This window comes from Macaca thibetana, chromosome 10, assembly GCF_024542745.1.
Source record: "Macaca thibetana thibetana isolate TM-01 chromosome 10, ASM2454274v1, whole genome shotgun sequence".
NCBI lineage: Eukaryota > Metazoa > Chordata > Mammalia > Primates > Cercopithecidae > Macaca > Macaca thibetana.
The window spans coordinates 19,658,628-19,674,321 of record NC_065587.1 but is presented as its reverse complement, the minus strand read 5'-3'; the positions used below and the strand labels follow the sequence as shown (position 1 = coordinate 19,674,321).

At 45.5% G+C, this 15,694-nt stretch overlaps 1 protein-coding gene across 4 annotated transcripts in view; it reads left to right on the top strand.

Annotated features, from left to right (window-relative positions):
* RNF185 (ring finger protein 185) overlaps positions 1-13,173 on the top strand; it is a 47,370-nt gene extending 34,197 nt beyond the window's left edge. For 3 of the 4 annotated variants that reach the window (XM_050806765.1, XM_050806766.1, XM_050806767.1), the window contains 4 exons: positions 1,715-1,827; positions 3,177-3,231; positions 8,035-8,152; positions 10,673-13,173. In XM_050806765.1, the coding sequence (XP_050662722.1) occupies positions 1,715-1,827; positions 3,177-3,231; positions 8,035-8,152; positions 10,673-10,770 (384 nt within the window). In that variant the 3' untranslated portion in view covers positions 10,771-13,173. Of the gene's footprint in view, positions 1-1,714; positions 1,828-3,176; positions 3,397-8,034; positions 8,153-10,672 lie in introns of those variants that run through there. The other variant, XR_007729263.1, reaches the window with a different exon arrangement.
* Positions 13,174-15,694: the final 2,521 nt, after the last annotated feature.

The window sequence follows — 15,694 nt, the reverse complement described above, 5'->3', positions numbered from 1 at the left end:
CTGCTTCTATTAAAACAGTACCCTCCTATCATATCAACAGTCCCCCAGCCCTTAAAATTTATGAAAATATTAGGAAGGGGAAAACTTTTTTGGTGTCAACAAAGAGCTTTTGTGAGGAGAGAAAAGTCTATTTTCCCAGCTTTAGCACCTGCTAAAGCCTGGCATTCACAAGTGGCTGTGAATAATCACAGCCAGCTAAATGTCTCCCTGGTTGTCAGCAGTAGAGTACCACACTTGTAGGTGGCCTAGGAATGTAGGGGAGGACAGAAGTTCCAGACTGCTAAAGCTTCAGAATCTGGATGGGAGAAAGAAGGTGGGAACAGGGCTGCACATTCTGTCCCCAGCAGGACCTGGTAGAACATATTGACTGTGAGTTTATGAAGAACACATAACACATTAGTTTTGGAGCTATGAACAGCAAGAGTATGAAATAAAATCATTCAATGCTGCTATCTCCTCAGCCCTGAAGTAATTCATGTTTATAGAATGTCTATAAAAACACATTTTGGCGAGGTGTGGTGGCTCACGCCTGTAATTCCAGCACTTAGGGAGGCCAAGGCAGGTGGATCACTTGAGGCAAGGAGTTTGAGAATAGTCTGGCAAACATGGCAAAATCCCATCTCTACAAAAAATACAAAAATTAGCCGGGCATGGTGGTGCACGCCTATAGTCCCAGCTACTAGGGAGGCTGAGGCATGAGAATTGCTTGAATCTGGGAGGCGGAGGTTGCAATGAGCTGAGATTGCGCCACTGCACTCCAGCCTGGGTCACAGAGTGAGACTGTTTCGAGAAAAAAAAAACATTTTTATCACTTGTTTTTTTAAGAAAATTAATTTTTTTTTGTTTTTTGTTTTTGAGACGGAGTCTTGCTCTGTTGCCCAGGCTGGAGTGCAATGGTGAGATCTTGGCGGGAACCTCTGCCTCCTGGGTTCAAGCGATTCTTGTGCCTCAGCCTCCTGGGTAGCTGGGATTACAGGTGCATGCCACCACACCCAGCTAGTTTTTTTTGTCTTTTTGACAGGAAAATACAGTTGCTCCTACTGGGAAGGTGGGGATTTAAAGTTTGCTGTACTTATACCAGCAGCCTAAATTGACGCTGGGTATGTCAGACTTGACAGCCCCAGGCTTGCAGTTTCCCTCCCCCATGTTGCTAGGAGGCCCTAGAGAGAAACAAAGTATGAAGAAGCTTTGTGATTTTTTTTTTTTTTTTTTTTTTTTTTTTTGGAGACAGTCTTGTCACCCAGGCTGGAATACAGTGGTGCAATCTCGGCTCACTGCAACCTTCACCTCCCGGGTTCAAGTGATTCTCCTGCCTCAGCCTCCCGAGTAGCTGGAACTACAGGCATGCACCACCACGCCTGACTAATTTTTGTATTTTTAGTAGAGATGGGGCTTCACTATGTTGGCCAGGCTGCTCTTGAACTCCTGACCTCAGGTGGTCCACCCACCTCCGCCTCCCAAAGTGCTGGGATTACAGGCATGAGCCACCGCACCCAGCCAGTTATGATGATATTTAAAGGCAATTTTGATTTTATCACTGGTAAGTATTTGTTGAATGCTAGGAGAAGGAACGGGAGTCGGATTCCTTGAGGTGTTCCCTGCTCATGCTGGTGTTTCCCAGTTTGAGGCCTCTGGCCTATGTTGTTATGGCGGCTCTGGCTGATCACTCTGGTGGGTCTTGAGCCATTCATGCATTTTTCTCTCCTATTTGCAGTGGTTGGAGACCCGACCTAACAGACAGGTGTGTCCCGTTTGCAAAGCTGGCATCAGCCGAGACAAAGTCATCCCCCTCTATGGAAGGGGCAGCACTGGGCAACAGGACCCCAGGTGAGGACTTAGGATGCCTCTCCCACCCACTTTTCCCCTTGGACGTGAATTCATTCCCATTCAGCATCCCCTAACCCCACCCTTTACTTAGTACTAGATGATCCCTTGGTTTTGAAGCAGTCTCATCCAGATGAGAGTCAACTAGGAGGGGAGGGAAGAGAGGGGATCCAAGTTGCCGCTTGCTGGGACCCAGCAGTGGACAGACATCACAATCACAAGTGTACAGAGCACTGTGAAAGAGCACTTCTGCAGCCTGGGAAGCAGGCTATGTAGCAGGAGAGGCTCCAGGGAGTAGGGTTGCTGCATCAGAGACGTATGAAGCATCGGGGGAGAGGAAACAGGATCTGGGTGACTTTGTGGAGTTTGGGATTTCTAGAAATGGAGATGTGCATGGGTCCAGCGTTCCACAAACACAAGTACGAGAACCTTTCATGGTCTGGCATCCCCAAGCTTTCCCGAAGAATCTCTTACCTTCTCCTGCCTACCCTAGCATATGCTGTGTACCCAACATATTAGACTTCTCTTAAAGGGACTTGGTCTTTCACATTTATCAGCCTGTGTATTTGCTCTCTCTTCTGCCTTCTTCCCTCCCTAGTCCTGCTCGAGCTACCCCTCTACCCCCACCTTCTCCTCTAACTTCTACTCATCTCTTATGAGCAGCCCTAAAGTCCCCTCTTCCTTGAAGCGGTCTGTCTTCTCCACATTAGTTGCTCTCACCCAGTTCCCACCGCACTGTCATGTGATTGGCTCTATCCCCGTTGAAACCATGAACACCTCTTGCGTCTGTCATCAGTCTCAGTATTATAGCATCCTGCATAATGCTTATTGTGTAACTCAGCCCTCAATTGAGTATTCATGGGTTGAGTGATCAGAGGGGGTGAGGCTCAAAAATAATAGCATCGGGTATTTGCCCAAGAATAGTGTGAGATAGAACTGAAGTTAGTAGGGGAAGGTCAGAGAAACCATGAACCTCAGTCCTTAACTGCTGACAACCCACCCTCTGTTCCAGTATGGATTTGGAATTTCTGGTATCTGACAGGCCCAGGGAAGGCATCTGGCCATGATTCCTAACCAGTCCGAGTCAGGATCTCTGTAAGAGAAGGCTGTAGTGCAATCTGGTGAATATCTCGTAACAAGCTGATTTTCTCCCTGGTCCTCTATACAGGTGGGAAGAACAGTTGCAGGTAAAATGAAGAGTTAGTATTTGGAGAATTAATTTGACATAAGTTCATGTCCTGGGCAAGAAAGAGGCTATGGCCCTGACCCTGTTGGTGAAGAGCTCCAGGTCCTCACGGGGAGCAACTCAAAGCAATTTGAAATAGACTTATTTTACACCATTTCTGTTTCAGAGAGAAGACCCCTCCTCGTCCTCAAGGACAGAGGCCAGAGCCGGAGAATAGAGGGGTGAGGAACATTCTAGGAGAAGCTTCTACAAATGAGCTGATGGCTTTAGAAGTTTCCTTCTTAGCCTTACAATATTTCTCCTTGATTATAAAAGTACAGGAAAACTTGTAAAATACAGAAAGGAAAAGAGGGGGAAAAATCACTTATAACCACACCAATCCAGAGGTAACCACTGGAAACATTTTGGTTCTATTTTCTTTTCCATTTTTCTATAATTATATATACACACAAATTTTATAAATCTATGCGTGTATTTTATAGATGTGTGTATACGTTTTACAATTTTTTTGTTTTTTACAATACGTGGCTCCCGTTTTGTAACCCTCTCTTAAAATTTCATTTGTTCTGCAGATATTTAGTGCCTTCTTTGTGTGAGTGGGAGTCTTAGTATTATCTTGAGATTTTACATTACCAGCAATATTTTACTAACTAGCTGTTTAGCATTTAGTTGTATGGATTTAACATAATTCAATCCTTTGTTAGACATTTAGCAGCTTTCTTTTTCCAATTTAAAAAATATCCTGATGAACTTACAGATAAATTTGTGAGCGTATTCACTGTTATTTTATTAGAATAAGACAGGGTCTCACTCTGTAGCCCAGGCTGGAGTGCAGTGGCGTGATCACGGTTCACTGTAGCCTCGACATCCTGGGCTCAAACAGTCTACCTCAACCTCCCATGTAGCTGGGACCACAGGTGCACGGCACCATGCCCAGCTAGTTTTTTGTTTGTTTGTTTGTTTGTTTGTTTGGTAGAAACAAGGTCTCACTATGTTGCCCAGGCTGGTCTCTAACTCCTGGGCTCAAGCAATCCTCCCACCTCAGCCTCCCAAAGTGTTAGGATTACAGGCATGAACCACTGTGCCTAGCTTAGGATAAATTCTTAGAAGTAAAATTACTGGCTAAAAAAAAATTGCACATTTATCTCTAGTGGTCTAGTGGCTAGGAACAAAAACATTTAAAACTTTTTTGCATATTTACATCAAATGTTACTCTTAAAAAAAATTCTGGGCCGGGCGCGGTGGCTCAAGCCTGTAATCCCAGCACTTTGGGAGGCCGAGACGGGCGGATCACGAGGTCAGGAGATCGAGACCATCCTGGCTAACACGGTGAAACCCCATCTCTACTAAAAAATACAAAAAACTAGCCGGGTGAGGTGGTGGGAACCTATAGTCCCAGCTACTCGGGAGGCTGAGACAGGAGAATGGCGTGAACCCAGGAGGCAGAGCTTGCAGTGAGCTGAGATCCGGCCACTGCACTCCAACCTGGGCGACAGAGCGAGACTCCGTCTCAAAAAGAAAAAAAAAATTCTGTTAAAATGTTAAAGAAATTTTAAAAGCAAAATATTTACCCGCATTGCCAAGAGCCCAGAACAAGTATATTCTCATTTCCTCATGTTCTCTTTATCTGTATGCTGTGCATATGTATTTTTATGTAGCCATCACCATTCTGTTTGCTTTAAAATTTAATTTTGGCAGGTTTTCCATGATGCTCTGAAGTGTCCTCTTTATTATTTAGGCTGCCATTTATCCCATTGAGTTTTTTATTTTTTTTTATTTTTCCATGCTATTACTGGGAACTCATTGAGTTTTGGTTCATTATAATTTGGGTTTTCCTCATCGAAGGACCTTTTAGTTGTTTCCCCATTTTGCTGTTTAAATAATAATGCTACAGTGACTATCTTTGTACACCTTTTTTTTTGAGATGGAGTTTCACTCTTGTTGCCCAGGCTGGAGTTTCATTGGTGCGATCTCAGCTCACCAAAACCTCTGCCTCCCGGGTTCAAACAGTTCTCCTCAGCCTCCAGAGTAGCTGGGATTACAGGCATGTGCCACCACACCTGGCTAATTTTTGTATTTTTAGTAGAAACAGGGTTTCTCTATGTTGGTCAGGCTGGTCTCCCAAGCTCAGATGATCTGCCCTCCTCGGCCTACCAAAGTGCTGGGATTACAAGTGTGAGCCACCGTGCACTGCCACTCTTTTCTTTTTTTCTTTTTTGAGTTTGAATAATGGCATTTTATTAGGATTTCCAGGAGTAGGATTATTGAGTCAGGGATCTTGATAGAAATTAAGGTTCTTGGCTGGGCACGGTGACTTATGCCTGTAATCCCAGCACTTTGGGAGGCCGAGGCAGGTGGATCACCTGAGGTCAGGAGTTCGAGACCAGCTTGACCAATATGGTGAAACCCTATCTCTACTAAAAACACAAAAATTAGCTGGGCATGGTGGCATGTGCCTGTAGTCCCAGCTACTCGAGAGGCTGAGACAGGAGAATCGCTTGAACTCGGGAGGCAGAGGTTGCAGTGAGCTGAGATTGCACCAATGCAGCGAGACTCCGTCTCAAAAAAGAAAAAAAAAAGAAAGAAATTAAGGTTCTTAAGGTTCTTTTCTCCAGATTACACTTAATAATAATACTAGCAGTGAACACTTGTTGAACTGTTACTATATGGAAATAACTATATGTTAAGAGCTTTATAAATGCATGATCTCATTTAAGCCTCACATCAACCCATTTAATGGAGGAGGAAACTGAGGCCTAAATAGGTAAAGTGATCTGTCCAGGGCCACACATACAGTGCTGAAACCCAGATGTGGCTGGTATTGAAGTCGCTGCTCTTGACCACCAGGTGACACCACTTTAACATTCCCAGGTTTTGGTTTCCTACAGAGCATTAGCAACTAATGCAGGAATCAGAGGCCCCTGGAAGCCAGAGGCCCTGGTCTTAATGACCGAAGTGCATACTGCTAGCATTTATAAGCACTTGCAGCTGCTAGTGACTTTTTTTTTTTTTTTTTTTTTTTTTTTTTTTTTTTTTTTTTGCATACTCTGGCCCAGGAACATAATCCCACCAAATGTGTGGACTGGTGAGATCATATGGATGTTGCTAGAAGGGAAGCAGAATGGTTAGTCCTCAAGATTGCACTGAATGAATCTGTGGTTCCTGATGAAACAATTTCACCTTCCCAAGTAAGGCAACCTCAGTCCCAGGAGCCCTTGGATTCAACCTTGAACTGAGTAGGAGGCATTTTGTATTGAGGAAATGGAAACTCCTTGTTTTGTTTCCCTTTAGGTTTGCCCTCTCGTTAAGTCAGCTGTTAGGCTTTATAGGTGATACCATCTGGCAAGAAGCTTGGAACTAGATGCCAGGCTGCTCAGTGTGTGACAGAGAGCAGCTACTTTTGTGACTTGCAAAAGACTCATAAATGAAGGCCATTGAGCTCTTTGTGAAGAGCATTTGGCCCAATAGTCTGTCTTCTTTTTATTATTTTTTAAATCATTTGTTCTAAACTTCTCAGCAGGGATGCAGGGGAAGAGACAAAAATGTTTGAAAGATGCGCACAGTAATTAAGAGCATGAAGGCTGGGCACAGTGGCTCTGGCCTCTAATCCCAGCACTTTGGGAGGCCGAGGTGGGAGGATCACTTGAGCCCAGGAGTTTGAGACCAGCCTGAGCAACAAAGTGAGACCCTATCTGTACAAAAAGTTTAAAAATTAGCCAGGCATGGAGGGGTACACCTGTGGTCCCAGCTACTCAAGAAGCTGAGATGGGAGAATTGCTTGAGCCTGGGAGGTTGAGGCTACAGTGAGCCATGATTGCACCATTGCACTCCTGGGTGACAGAGCGAGACCCTGTCTCAAAAAAAAAAAAAAAAAAAAAGAAAAAAGCATGTGTTTTCAGATCAAACTGACCTAGTTTTAGATCTAAACTGTACTCCTGGTCAAGTTATTTCACCTCTCCAAGCCTCAGTTTGGTCATCTGTGAAATGCAGATGAAGCTAATGTAAAAATTAAACATGGTTTATGTGTCCTAGTGCTTAACAATGGTGTCTACCACAGAGGTCACGCTTTAAAAAAGGGAGTTATTTATTCACAATATTGTTCCTACTGAATCTTTTCATGTGAAAGATGATGTGGTGTAGAACATGCACAGGGAAAAAAAACTGAAGGTGATACACCAAACTGCTGACAGTGGTTATTTCAGAGGTAAAGTGGAGTGGCTGTGAAGTGGGAAGGTGAATAGAATATCTCTGACTTTCTTTGTCAATTATTTCTGTAATGTGTGAGTTTCTTATAGCAAGCATATATTACTTTTATAATCAGAAAACATTGAAGTGTTTTAAAATGTAAAAATTCTATATAACAATATTAGAAGAAATTTTAATCCATAACTTCTCCATATACCTACATATTATCATGTACTTGTGACCACAGTGTTCAAGCAGTTTTGTCTGAAAACTTGTTCACAAGAGTTTTTCAGTGTTAACCGCTTAAGTCAGGATAATGGTTCTTTGAATGCATGTATCAAGATTTTGATCATGACTTCCATTGTTGGCTAATTAGGTTTCAACATTTTTGCTATTAAAGATAATGTGTAGCTTCTTTGATGTTCCCTTGGGCACAGGGGTGACTGTCAATATTGCTGCTATAAAGCATGTGGAAGATGTTACTAGCTAATGTGGGACTCTGGAAAATATCCTCAAGCCCTCAGAGTGCTGACTTATGTCAGCAGACTGTTCCACACTGGGTCAGAGCCAGTCCTTTTTGGCCCATTCATAGATTCTTAGCTGGAAGCTAAGGCTAAAAGGGTTAAGCTAAAAGCTAAGGCTTGCAAGAGTTCCTCTACTTCAGGGTATATATGGGAGGAAAAGCTGTCCCCCATCTTGGAAACATGTGGCACAAGGTAGGGAGAAGAGGCAGGTGCCACATGCAAGACAACATGAGGTCATGAGGTATGTTGAGTTTTAACAGGCACAGGAGAAACCTGCCCGATTCTCCTGCCCTTAATTGCCTTTCTTCCACACAGGGATTTCAAGGATTTGGATTTGGAGATGGTGGCTTCCAGATGTCTTTTGGAATTGGGGCATTTCCCTTTGGGATATTTGCCACAGCATTTAATATAAACGATGGGCGGCCTCCTCCAGGTAAGAGCCTATTTCCTTGAGAAATTAGGAAGATATCTTAGTAATATTGCTTGAAAGCTCCTTGGAATTCAGCAGTATATAAGTTACAGATAATTGTCACTACATGGATAATCAGCCTTTTCAAAATGTCTTAAGCTGTTTTCAGATCACTTATAGACACGGTAACAATGTTGAGCCCTTACCAACTATTAGGCATATATATAGCACTTTCCATTCCAAGCTCAGGGGATCATCACAACCACCCTATGGAACAAGTGTGTGATTAGCTCTGTTTAACAGGTCAGAAAATGCTCAGTAATGTTACGAAGACATACCCCATGTCTATAAAATGAAAAACTACAAGTGGTACTCAGCTAAGGAAAAGCCTAGTTCTGCACATTTACTCCCCACTTTGACCATCTGGGGACATGGAAATGTGCGATGACTCATCAGGAGTGAGGGCATATCCATTCTCTGGCATCTCTGTCCAGCTTCCTTCAGGACACAACATGAGGCTGGTCACAAGCAGCCTCAGCCCTGTGGGAACCATGCCTAGGTCCACCAACTGCTGCTGCATTTCTCCCTCCTACTGCTTGAAAGTGCCATCTGCATTCAGTATAGAGCAAGGCAATGAGGTGGGTGCCCTGAACTCTATCACAGTCTGACACCCGAGCCAAAATCCTTACTGTGGAGCCTGCAGAGATGCCATGATCGGTTGAGCTCTGCCTGCACTCGGACCTTCATGTACACTGGACACAGCATATGGTACAGAAGTGACCATTGTGTGGTTCACGCCAAGAGCTTATGCTCTAAAGACGGTAATTGGGTCATCCCAGTTATTCTCATCCCCACCCTGGTCCTTGGTACACAGCAGGTGATCTGTAAGTCTTTCTTGACTGTCTGCCTGCCTGTCTTCGTGAATCCATTAGAGCATCCAACTGAGGAATCTCAGCACCAAGATATCTAGGGAATGCCCTTTCTTACCTTATCTGCCTTGAAGGTTTATCCTCTGTTCACATTTTTTTTTCAGAGGAAGGATACCCCAAAAGATAGGGAGTACTCTGCCCTGAAGAAAGGGCATATCCCTGTGAAGCCAACAAGAACCTGCCTGATAGCTTGCATGCTTCTAACCTGGTCCAAGGCTAACCTTGGATTCCCCAGCTAAGTAGAGTTCCACAGCCAGGCTAGACTCTGGATCACTTTTTTCTCCTGCCACAGTCACAGTTTTCCCTTGTCATGCTTGGTACAATTTGACCATCCTGGATACAGATTATTTTATCCTCCTTCCCCCAAAGTCAGGACAGGGAGCTCTAAATGGTAGCTTTTCTCAAAGCAGAGAGGAGTGGAGACTTAGGTTCTCACCCCAGTTCGTCTGCCACTAACTTGAAAGACAAGTCATTTTGCCTGTCTGGATACTAGTTCTCTTCTGGAAAAAGAAGGCAATCCCTGTGGGGCCCTTGAGAGGCAGTGTGTGGAGAGACTGCAGAGCTCTGCCACTGACTTCTGAGCCTTTCGATGTTGAACAGGTCACCTCAAACCTATGTTTCAGCTGCTTCCTATTCAAAATGGAAATAATAATATCCACCAAATAATAACATGTACAAAACACTTAGCAGATAGAATATACTTAACAAACAGTAGGCTTGCTTTCATTATTTCCTGCAAGAGTTTTCTGTTAATCAGCTGGTTTATTTGCATGTGCAGGCCAAACCTTTTATGATAAATTGAACCATGTCTTGTCCTTATTGTTATTGTTGCACATAGTTTCATTTTGCCTGATATTATTTGGGGTTTAGAAATTTTTTTTGGCTGGGCACAGTGGCTCACACCTGTAATCCCAACACTTTGGGAGGCTGAGGCAGGCGGATCACCTGAGGTCAGGAGTTCAAGACCGGCCTGGCTAACATGGTGAAACCCTGTTTCTACTAAAAATTAAAAAAAAAAAAAAAATTAGCTGGGTGTGGTGGCATGCACCTGTAATCCCAGCTACTCAGGAGGCTGAGGCAAGAGAATGGCTTGAACCCAGGAGGCAGAGGTTGCAGTGAGCCGAGATTGCGCCATTGCACTCCAGGTTGGGCAACAAGAGCAAAACTCCATCTCAAAAAGAAAAAAAAAGGCTGGGCACAATGGCTCATGCCTGTAATCCCAGCACTTTTGGTGGCAGAGGCGGGCGGATCACAAGGTCAAGAGTTCAAGACCAGCCTGACCAACATGGTGAAACCCCGTCTCTACTAAAAATACGAAAATGAGCCAGGCATGGTAGCGCATGCCTGTAATCCGAGCTACTTAGGAGACTGAGGCAGGAAAATCGCTTGAACCTGGGAAGTGGAGGTTGCAGTGAGCTGACATCGTGCCACTGCACTCCAGCCTGGATGACAGGTCGAGACTCCGTTTCAAAAAAAAAAAAAAGAAATCTTTTGTGTGTAGGATTCTGATGTTGTAAAGACATAAAAGATTAATGCTGTCAACTTCTGGCCTGAGTGGGTAGTGTGCATAGCTGCAGTGTTCTGACAGCCTGTTTTCTCCCTCCTGTCTCTCCAGCTGTCCCTGGCACACCCCAGTATGTGGATGAGCAGTTCCTGTCACGCCTCTTCCTATTTGTGGCCCTGGTGATCATGTTCTGGCTCCTGATCGCCTAATTCTGGGCTCCTGCCTACATCCGTGGCAGGGCTCTGGACTGGTGATGTGCCACCCCAACTCCTGGTATTTGGCTTCCTGGCTAATCTTGACTCCTGGAATCAGTGGGATCAGTAACACATCAAGGAGTCTTGTTTCTCCATCAGAGCTTTGGAACTCAAGACCAGTTGGCGATGACCCCTGAGTATTGCCACTGCTGTAAACACCCTATAACCTCAGGCCTTGGCATTGAGTCCTCTCTCATGGGTGACACCATGAAATCTTGTTTCAACCAGTTCAGCAGGTCCTGACTCTGTAGAGGGAAGAGGCAGAAAGAGAGAAACTGTCAGAGTATAATTTCAACTGAGTTTAATATTACAAAAACAAAAGGATGCACCAAATGGTATTTCTGGAAATTTTCATCTCTTTAAATACCCCTTGGTAAGTTGCCTCTGAAGCCAGTGGGGGCTCCTCAGATAGAGAGGTTCCCCTTTCAAATTCCAGTGCCGCTCTGTTCTCTTTCCTCCCCTTCCCCCTCCTCTTCCTCTGTAGAGATGCAAGAAATTGCTGTCCCATAAAAATCATAATTGCAGCAGCTAAAGCTGGGGTCACTTCATGAATTCACCAGAGACTCAAATCTTTTATTGGCTCTGGGCTGTGCTCAGCGTCTTTGACCTCAGAGAACAACTTGAATGACTTCTTGGTTTCCTGGCATAAATTATTCCTGGTGGGACATGTGGCTTCACTCAAAGATTTCCCATCAGCTTTCTCCCTAAAACTATGTGCATCTGCCTCTGTCTGCCAGAGAACATACAGCCAAGAATATTGCTGAAGCTGAGACTGACTACTGTGCATTAGGAAAGACCTGGAGTCAGGACTTTGGTGGGATTTGGAGCTCCGATGCAGGAATAACCGAACAAGCAGCCCTGTCCCCTAGGCTGCAGAGGCTTGAATGCATCCTCTCCCAGAACCTGCCACAGGAAACTGGGGGCTTTGTTAGGTCAGCCCAACTGCATGCAGAAGACCACCATTCTCAGAAGCCAAGTTGTCCTTCATGAAGAGGCAAGGGAAGGGGAAACCCACATGTGACCCTGATTTTGGTATGGCTTGATAGAGTTCCCTGAAAACTCCTGTTATGTGTGCTAAGACCAGGGAAGCATGTGACTTCCAAGCAGACAACCGCTGATGATTTGTAAAGCCAGGTGGCAGGGCCTGGGGAGCCCCAGCACAATGATACTGTGTGGTCTTCCCTCCTGTGGAATCGAGGGGAAATCAGTCTTCCCGATACCTTGATTTGATTTTCAGTTTCACAAGCTTCTTCCTCTGAATCTTATTGAGGAAGTATAGTACCAAGCAGGTGGGACCGTTCACCTGGTGGAAGTTTTTGCTCTGCCTTCTAGGCTTCACCCCAGAAATCCAGCCTCTTTCTGGAGATCTCAAAGCTGGGGGGAGATGGGCTTCCTCTGGGCCTCTCTCTTACTTTGCCATCCACACTGCTACTGGCTAACCCCAGCAATAACCAACAAATGGTAGGAAGCCCCACCTAGTGCTTTTTCCCAATTACGACTGCATAGTTTGTGGAAACAAAGATCTTGAGGAAGATGAGGGAAGCCCTGCCCTCTTCATAGCCCTCACCCCTTCTCCTTTGTACTTGGCAACACCAGAGTTCAGTGTTTAAACAGACAAAATATAAAGTATTGAGTAGGTGGTTCATTTGCCACATCCACTTGGTAGGAAGAAGCCACCAGCTTTATAGTGTGCCTGATAGATTTTACACATTCCTGGGCACCCACTCAAGAGTGCTCTTTTTATCACCTTCTGGAAATCTCCAAAGTTGAAGGGACCTCTGGAGTGTCTCTGCTCTAGAGAGAATTGGTGGGACCCCCCCTCAGTGCAGTGGCCCCAACTAGTGGAGGGAGAGAGGACTTCAGTCAGATGGACTCAACAAAAACGGGTTTCCAGAAGAATAATGAAAAGTTGTGGGTAGCAAAATGAATCAGTTGGACTCAATGAAATGGAGTGAGCCCAGGAGAGCTCAACCAACAGAGGCACTCTGGGAACCTGTTAGTAAAGCCAGGTTGGCCAAATGCTGTTTGATTTTGAACCTTGTAGGTCCCCACTCACCGTCTGCCAGGAGCTAAGGCAGGAGAGCTGACGTGGGACTGCTGGCTCGGCCCCAACAGGGAGCCCCCTTCCCACCACCCCTCGGCAAGCTCACCACCTCATCCTTCTGCCAAGGCAGCTTTCCTTTTTTTTCTGTGTTTTCTGTGTTCTTAGCCTCCACCCTCCTGCCACCCTTGTGGACTAGGACCAGGTCCTGACCCCAGTCAGAAAATGATATGTACAGTGGCACACTTTAGCCAGTCACTAATTTTCACTGTTGTGAAAGTGATTTGATTTAGAATTAAACAAATGGTTTTACATTACTATGAGCTTGGACTTCTTATCTATGCCATGGAGGGTGAATGGGTGGGGAGTAGTCACACTGGTATGCCCTCATGGAGGCTCCTGTGCATCCTCGGTAATTTCACACTGAGGATGAAAGTCTTCAAAGAAGCTGGGCATGGTTATGCCTGTAGTCCTAGTTACTCTGGAGGCTGAGGCAAGAGGATTGCTTGAGCCCAGAGTTTGAAGTCTGCATTGAGCTATGATCATGCCACTGAACTCTAGCCTGGGCGACAGAGCGAGACTGTCTCTTAAAAAAACAAAAACAGGCCGGGCGCGGTGGCTCAAGCCTGTAATCCCAGCACTTTGGGAGGCCGAGACGGGCGGATCACGAGGTCAGGAGATCAAGACCATCCTGGCTAACACGGTGAAACTCCATCTCTACTAAAAAATACAAAAAACTAGCCAGGCGAAGTGGCGGGCGCCTGTGGTCCCAGCTACTCGGGAGGCTGAGGCAGGAGAATGGCGTAAACCCGGGAGGCGGAGCTTGCAGTGAGCTGAGATCCGGCCACTGCACTCCAGCCTGGGCGACAGAGCCAGACTCAGTCTCAAAAAAAAAAAAAGAAAGAAAGTCTTTAAACAGCTATTGATAATTAGAGATGATAAATGTAGGCTGGAGGCCTGGCTTCATACACAGACTTGCCCAAGATAAAACCTGTCTGACAGACAGCCCCAGTCCTGACAAGTACGTGGCATTCCTGAGCTTGATAAGTGACAAGCTGCCACAGTGGAGCTTAGCTTGTTGCTTATCAGAGCCTTTAGGACAATCATAGGTTACTCACTGTCAGCATCTCTCCATCTGTTTAGTAACAGGGCAGGTGGGCTGTCAGCCAAGTCCTCTCTCGAGAAGGTGTGTCCCTCCCTAAGGTTCCTTAGTAGCAGGGTGTAGTGTGAGATGGATGACGTTGCTGAGGTTACAAGTCTGGCCCAGCCTCAGGCTCCCCAACATGCCAGAGCTACAGGTACTTCCTCTGAAAAGAGCTTTTTTTCTTCCTCTTGGATTTTGATCTCACAGTTATCAAATTGAATAGTACCAAGATACAGTGGGGAATGCAAAGGTAAGGGAACTTCAGGAGCTCATAAGCCCAATGAGAAAAAACGAGGGTTTTTTTTTTTTCTTTTTTGAAAGATGTTTAGGCCAGGTGTGGTGGCTCACACCTACAAACCCCAGCACTTTGTGAGGCTGAGGTGGGAGGATCGCTTGAGGCCAAGAGTTTGAGACCAGCTTGGGCAACACAGGGAGACTCCGTCTCTACAAAAATAAAAAATATTAGCCAGGCACAGTGGTGCATGCCTGTGGTCCCAGCTATCCGGGAGGGAGGCTGAGGCGAGAGGATTACCTGAGCCTGGGAGATCAAGGCTGCAGTGAGTGTGATCATGCTAGTGCATTCCAGCCAGGGCAACAGACCCTTTTAGAAACAAGGTCTTACTCAGGTGCCCTGGCAGAGTGCAGTGGTGTGATCACAGCTCACTGCAGCCTGGAACTCCTGGTCTCAATAGGTTCTCCCACCTCAGCCTCCCAAAGTGTTGGAATTACAGGTGTAAGCCACCATGCCCAGCCTTAGGTTTTTGTTTTTGATGGGAAAAAAAACACACAGTAGTAGAACAGGACAATAAAGCCTCCATGTATCCATCACTGAACTCCAGTAACTATCAACTCAGATCAGTCTTGTTGCATCTATACCTCCTGCACACTGTTCCTCTCCCACTGTCTGAACTATTCTGAAACAAACCCCAGTCATATGTGATCTATTAAGTATTTCAATATGCATCTCAAGCAAAATAGGCTGGGTGCGATGGCACACATCTGTGATCCTAGCACTTTGGGAGGCTGAGGCAGGCGAATTGCCTGAGCTCAGGAGTTCGAGACCAGCTTGGGCAACATGGTGAAACCCTGTCTCTACTAAAATACAAAAAATTAGCCAGGAATAGTGGCATGCACCTGTAGTCTCAGCTACTGGAGAGACGGAGGCAGGAGAATCGCTTGAACCTGGGAGGCAGAGATTGCAGTGAGCCAAGATTGCACCAGTGCACTCCAGTCTGAGCAACAGAGCAAGACTCCATCTCAAATAAAAAGCAAAATACCTTTTAAAAATGTCTTAAAATCATCATATATCCAATTGTTCAGATTTCCCTAGTTGTCTCATAACTTGTGTTGTTTCAATTGAGATCCAAATCATTTTCATACATTGCTATTATTTGTCTCTGAAATCTTTTTTTTTTTTTTTTTTTTTTTGAGACAGAGTTTCACTTGCCGCCCAGACTGGAGTGCAGTGGTGTGATCCCAGCTCACTACAGCCCCTGTCTCCCAGGTTCAAGCGATTCTCATGCCTCAGCCTCCCTAGTAGCTGGGACTACAGGCGCCTGCCATCATGCCCAGCTAATTTTTTGTGTTTGTGTGTGTGTGTGTGTGTGTGTGTGTGTGTGTGTGACAGAGTCTCGCTCTGTCACCCAGGCTGAAGTGCAGTGGCGTGATCTCGGCTCACTGCAAGCTCCGTCTCC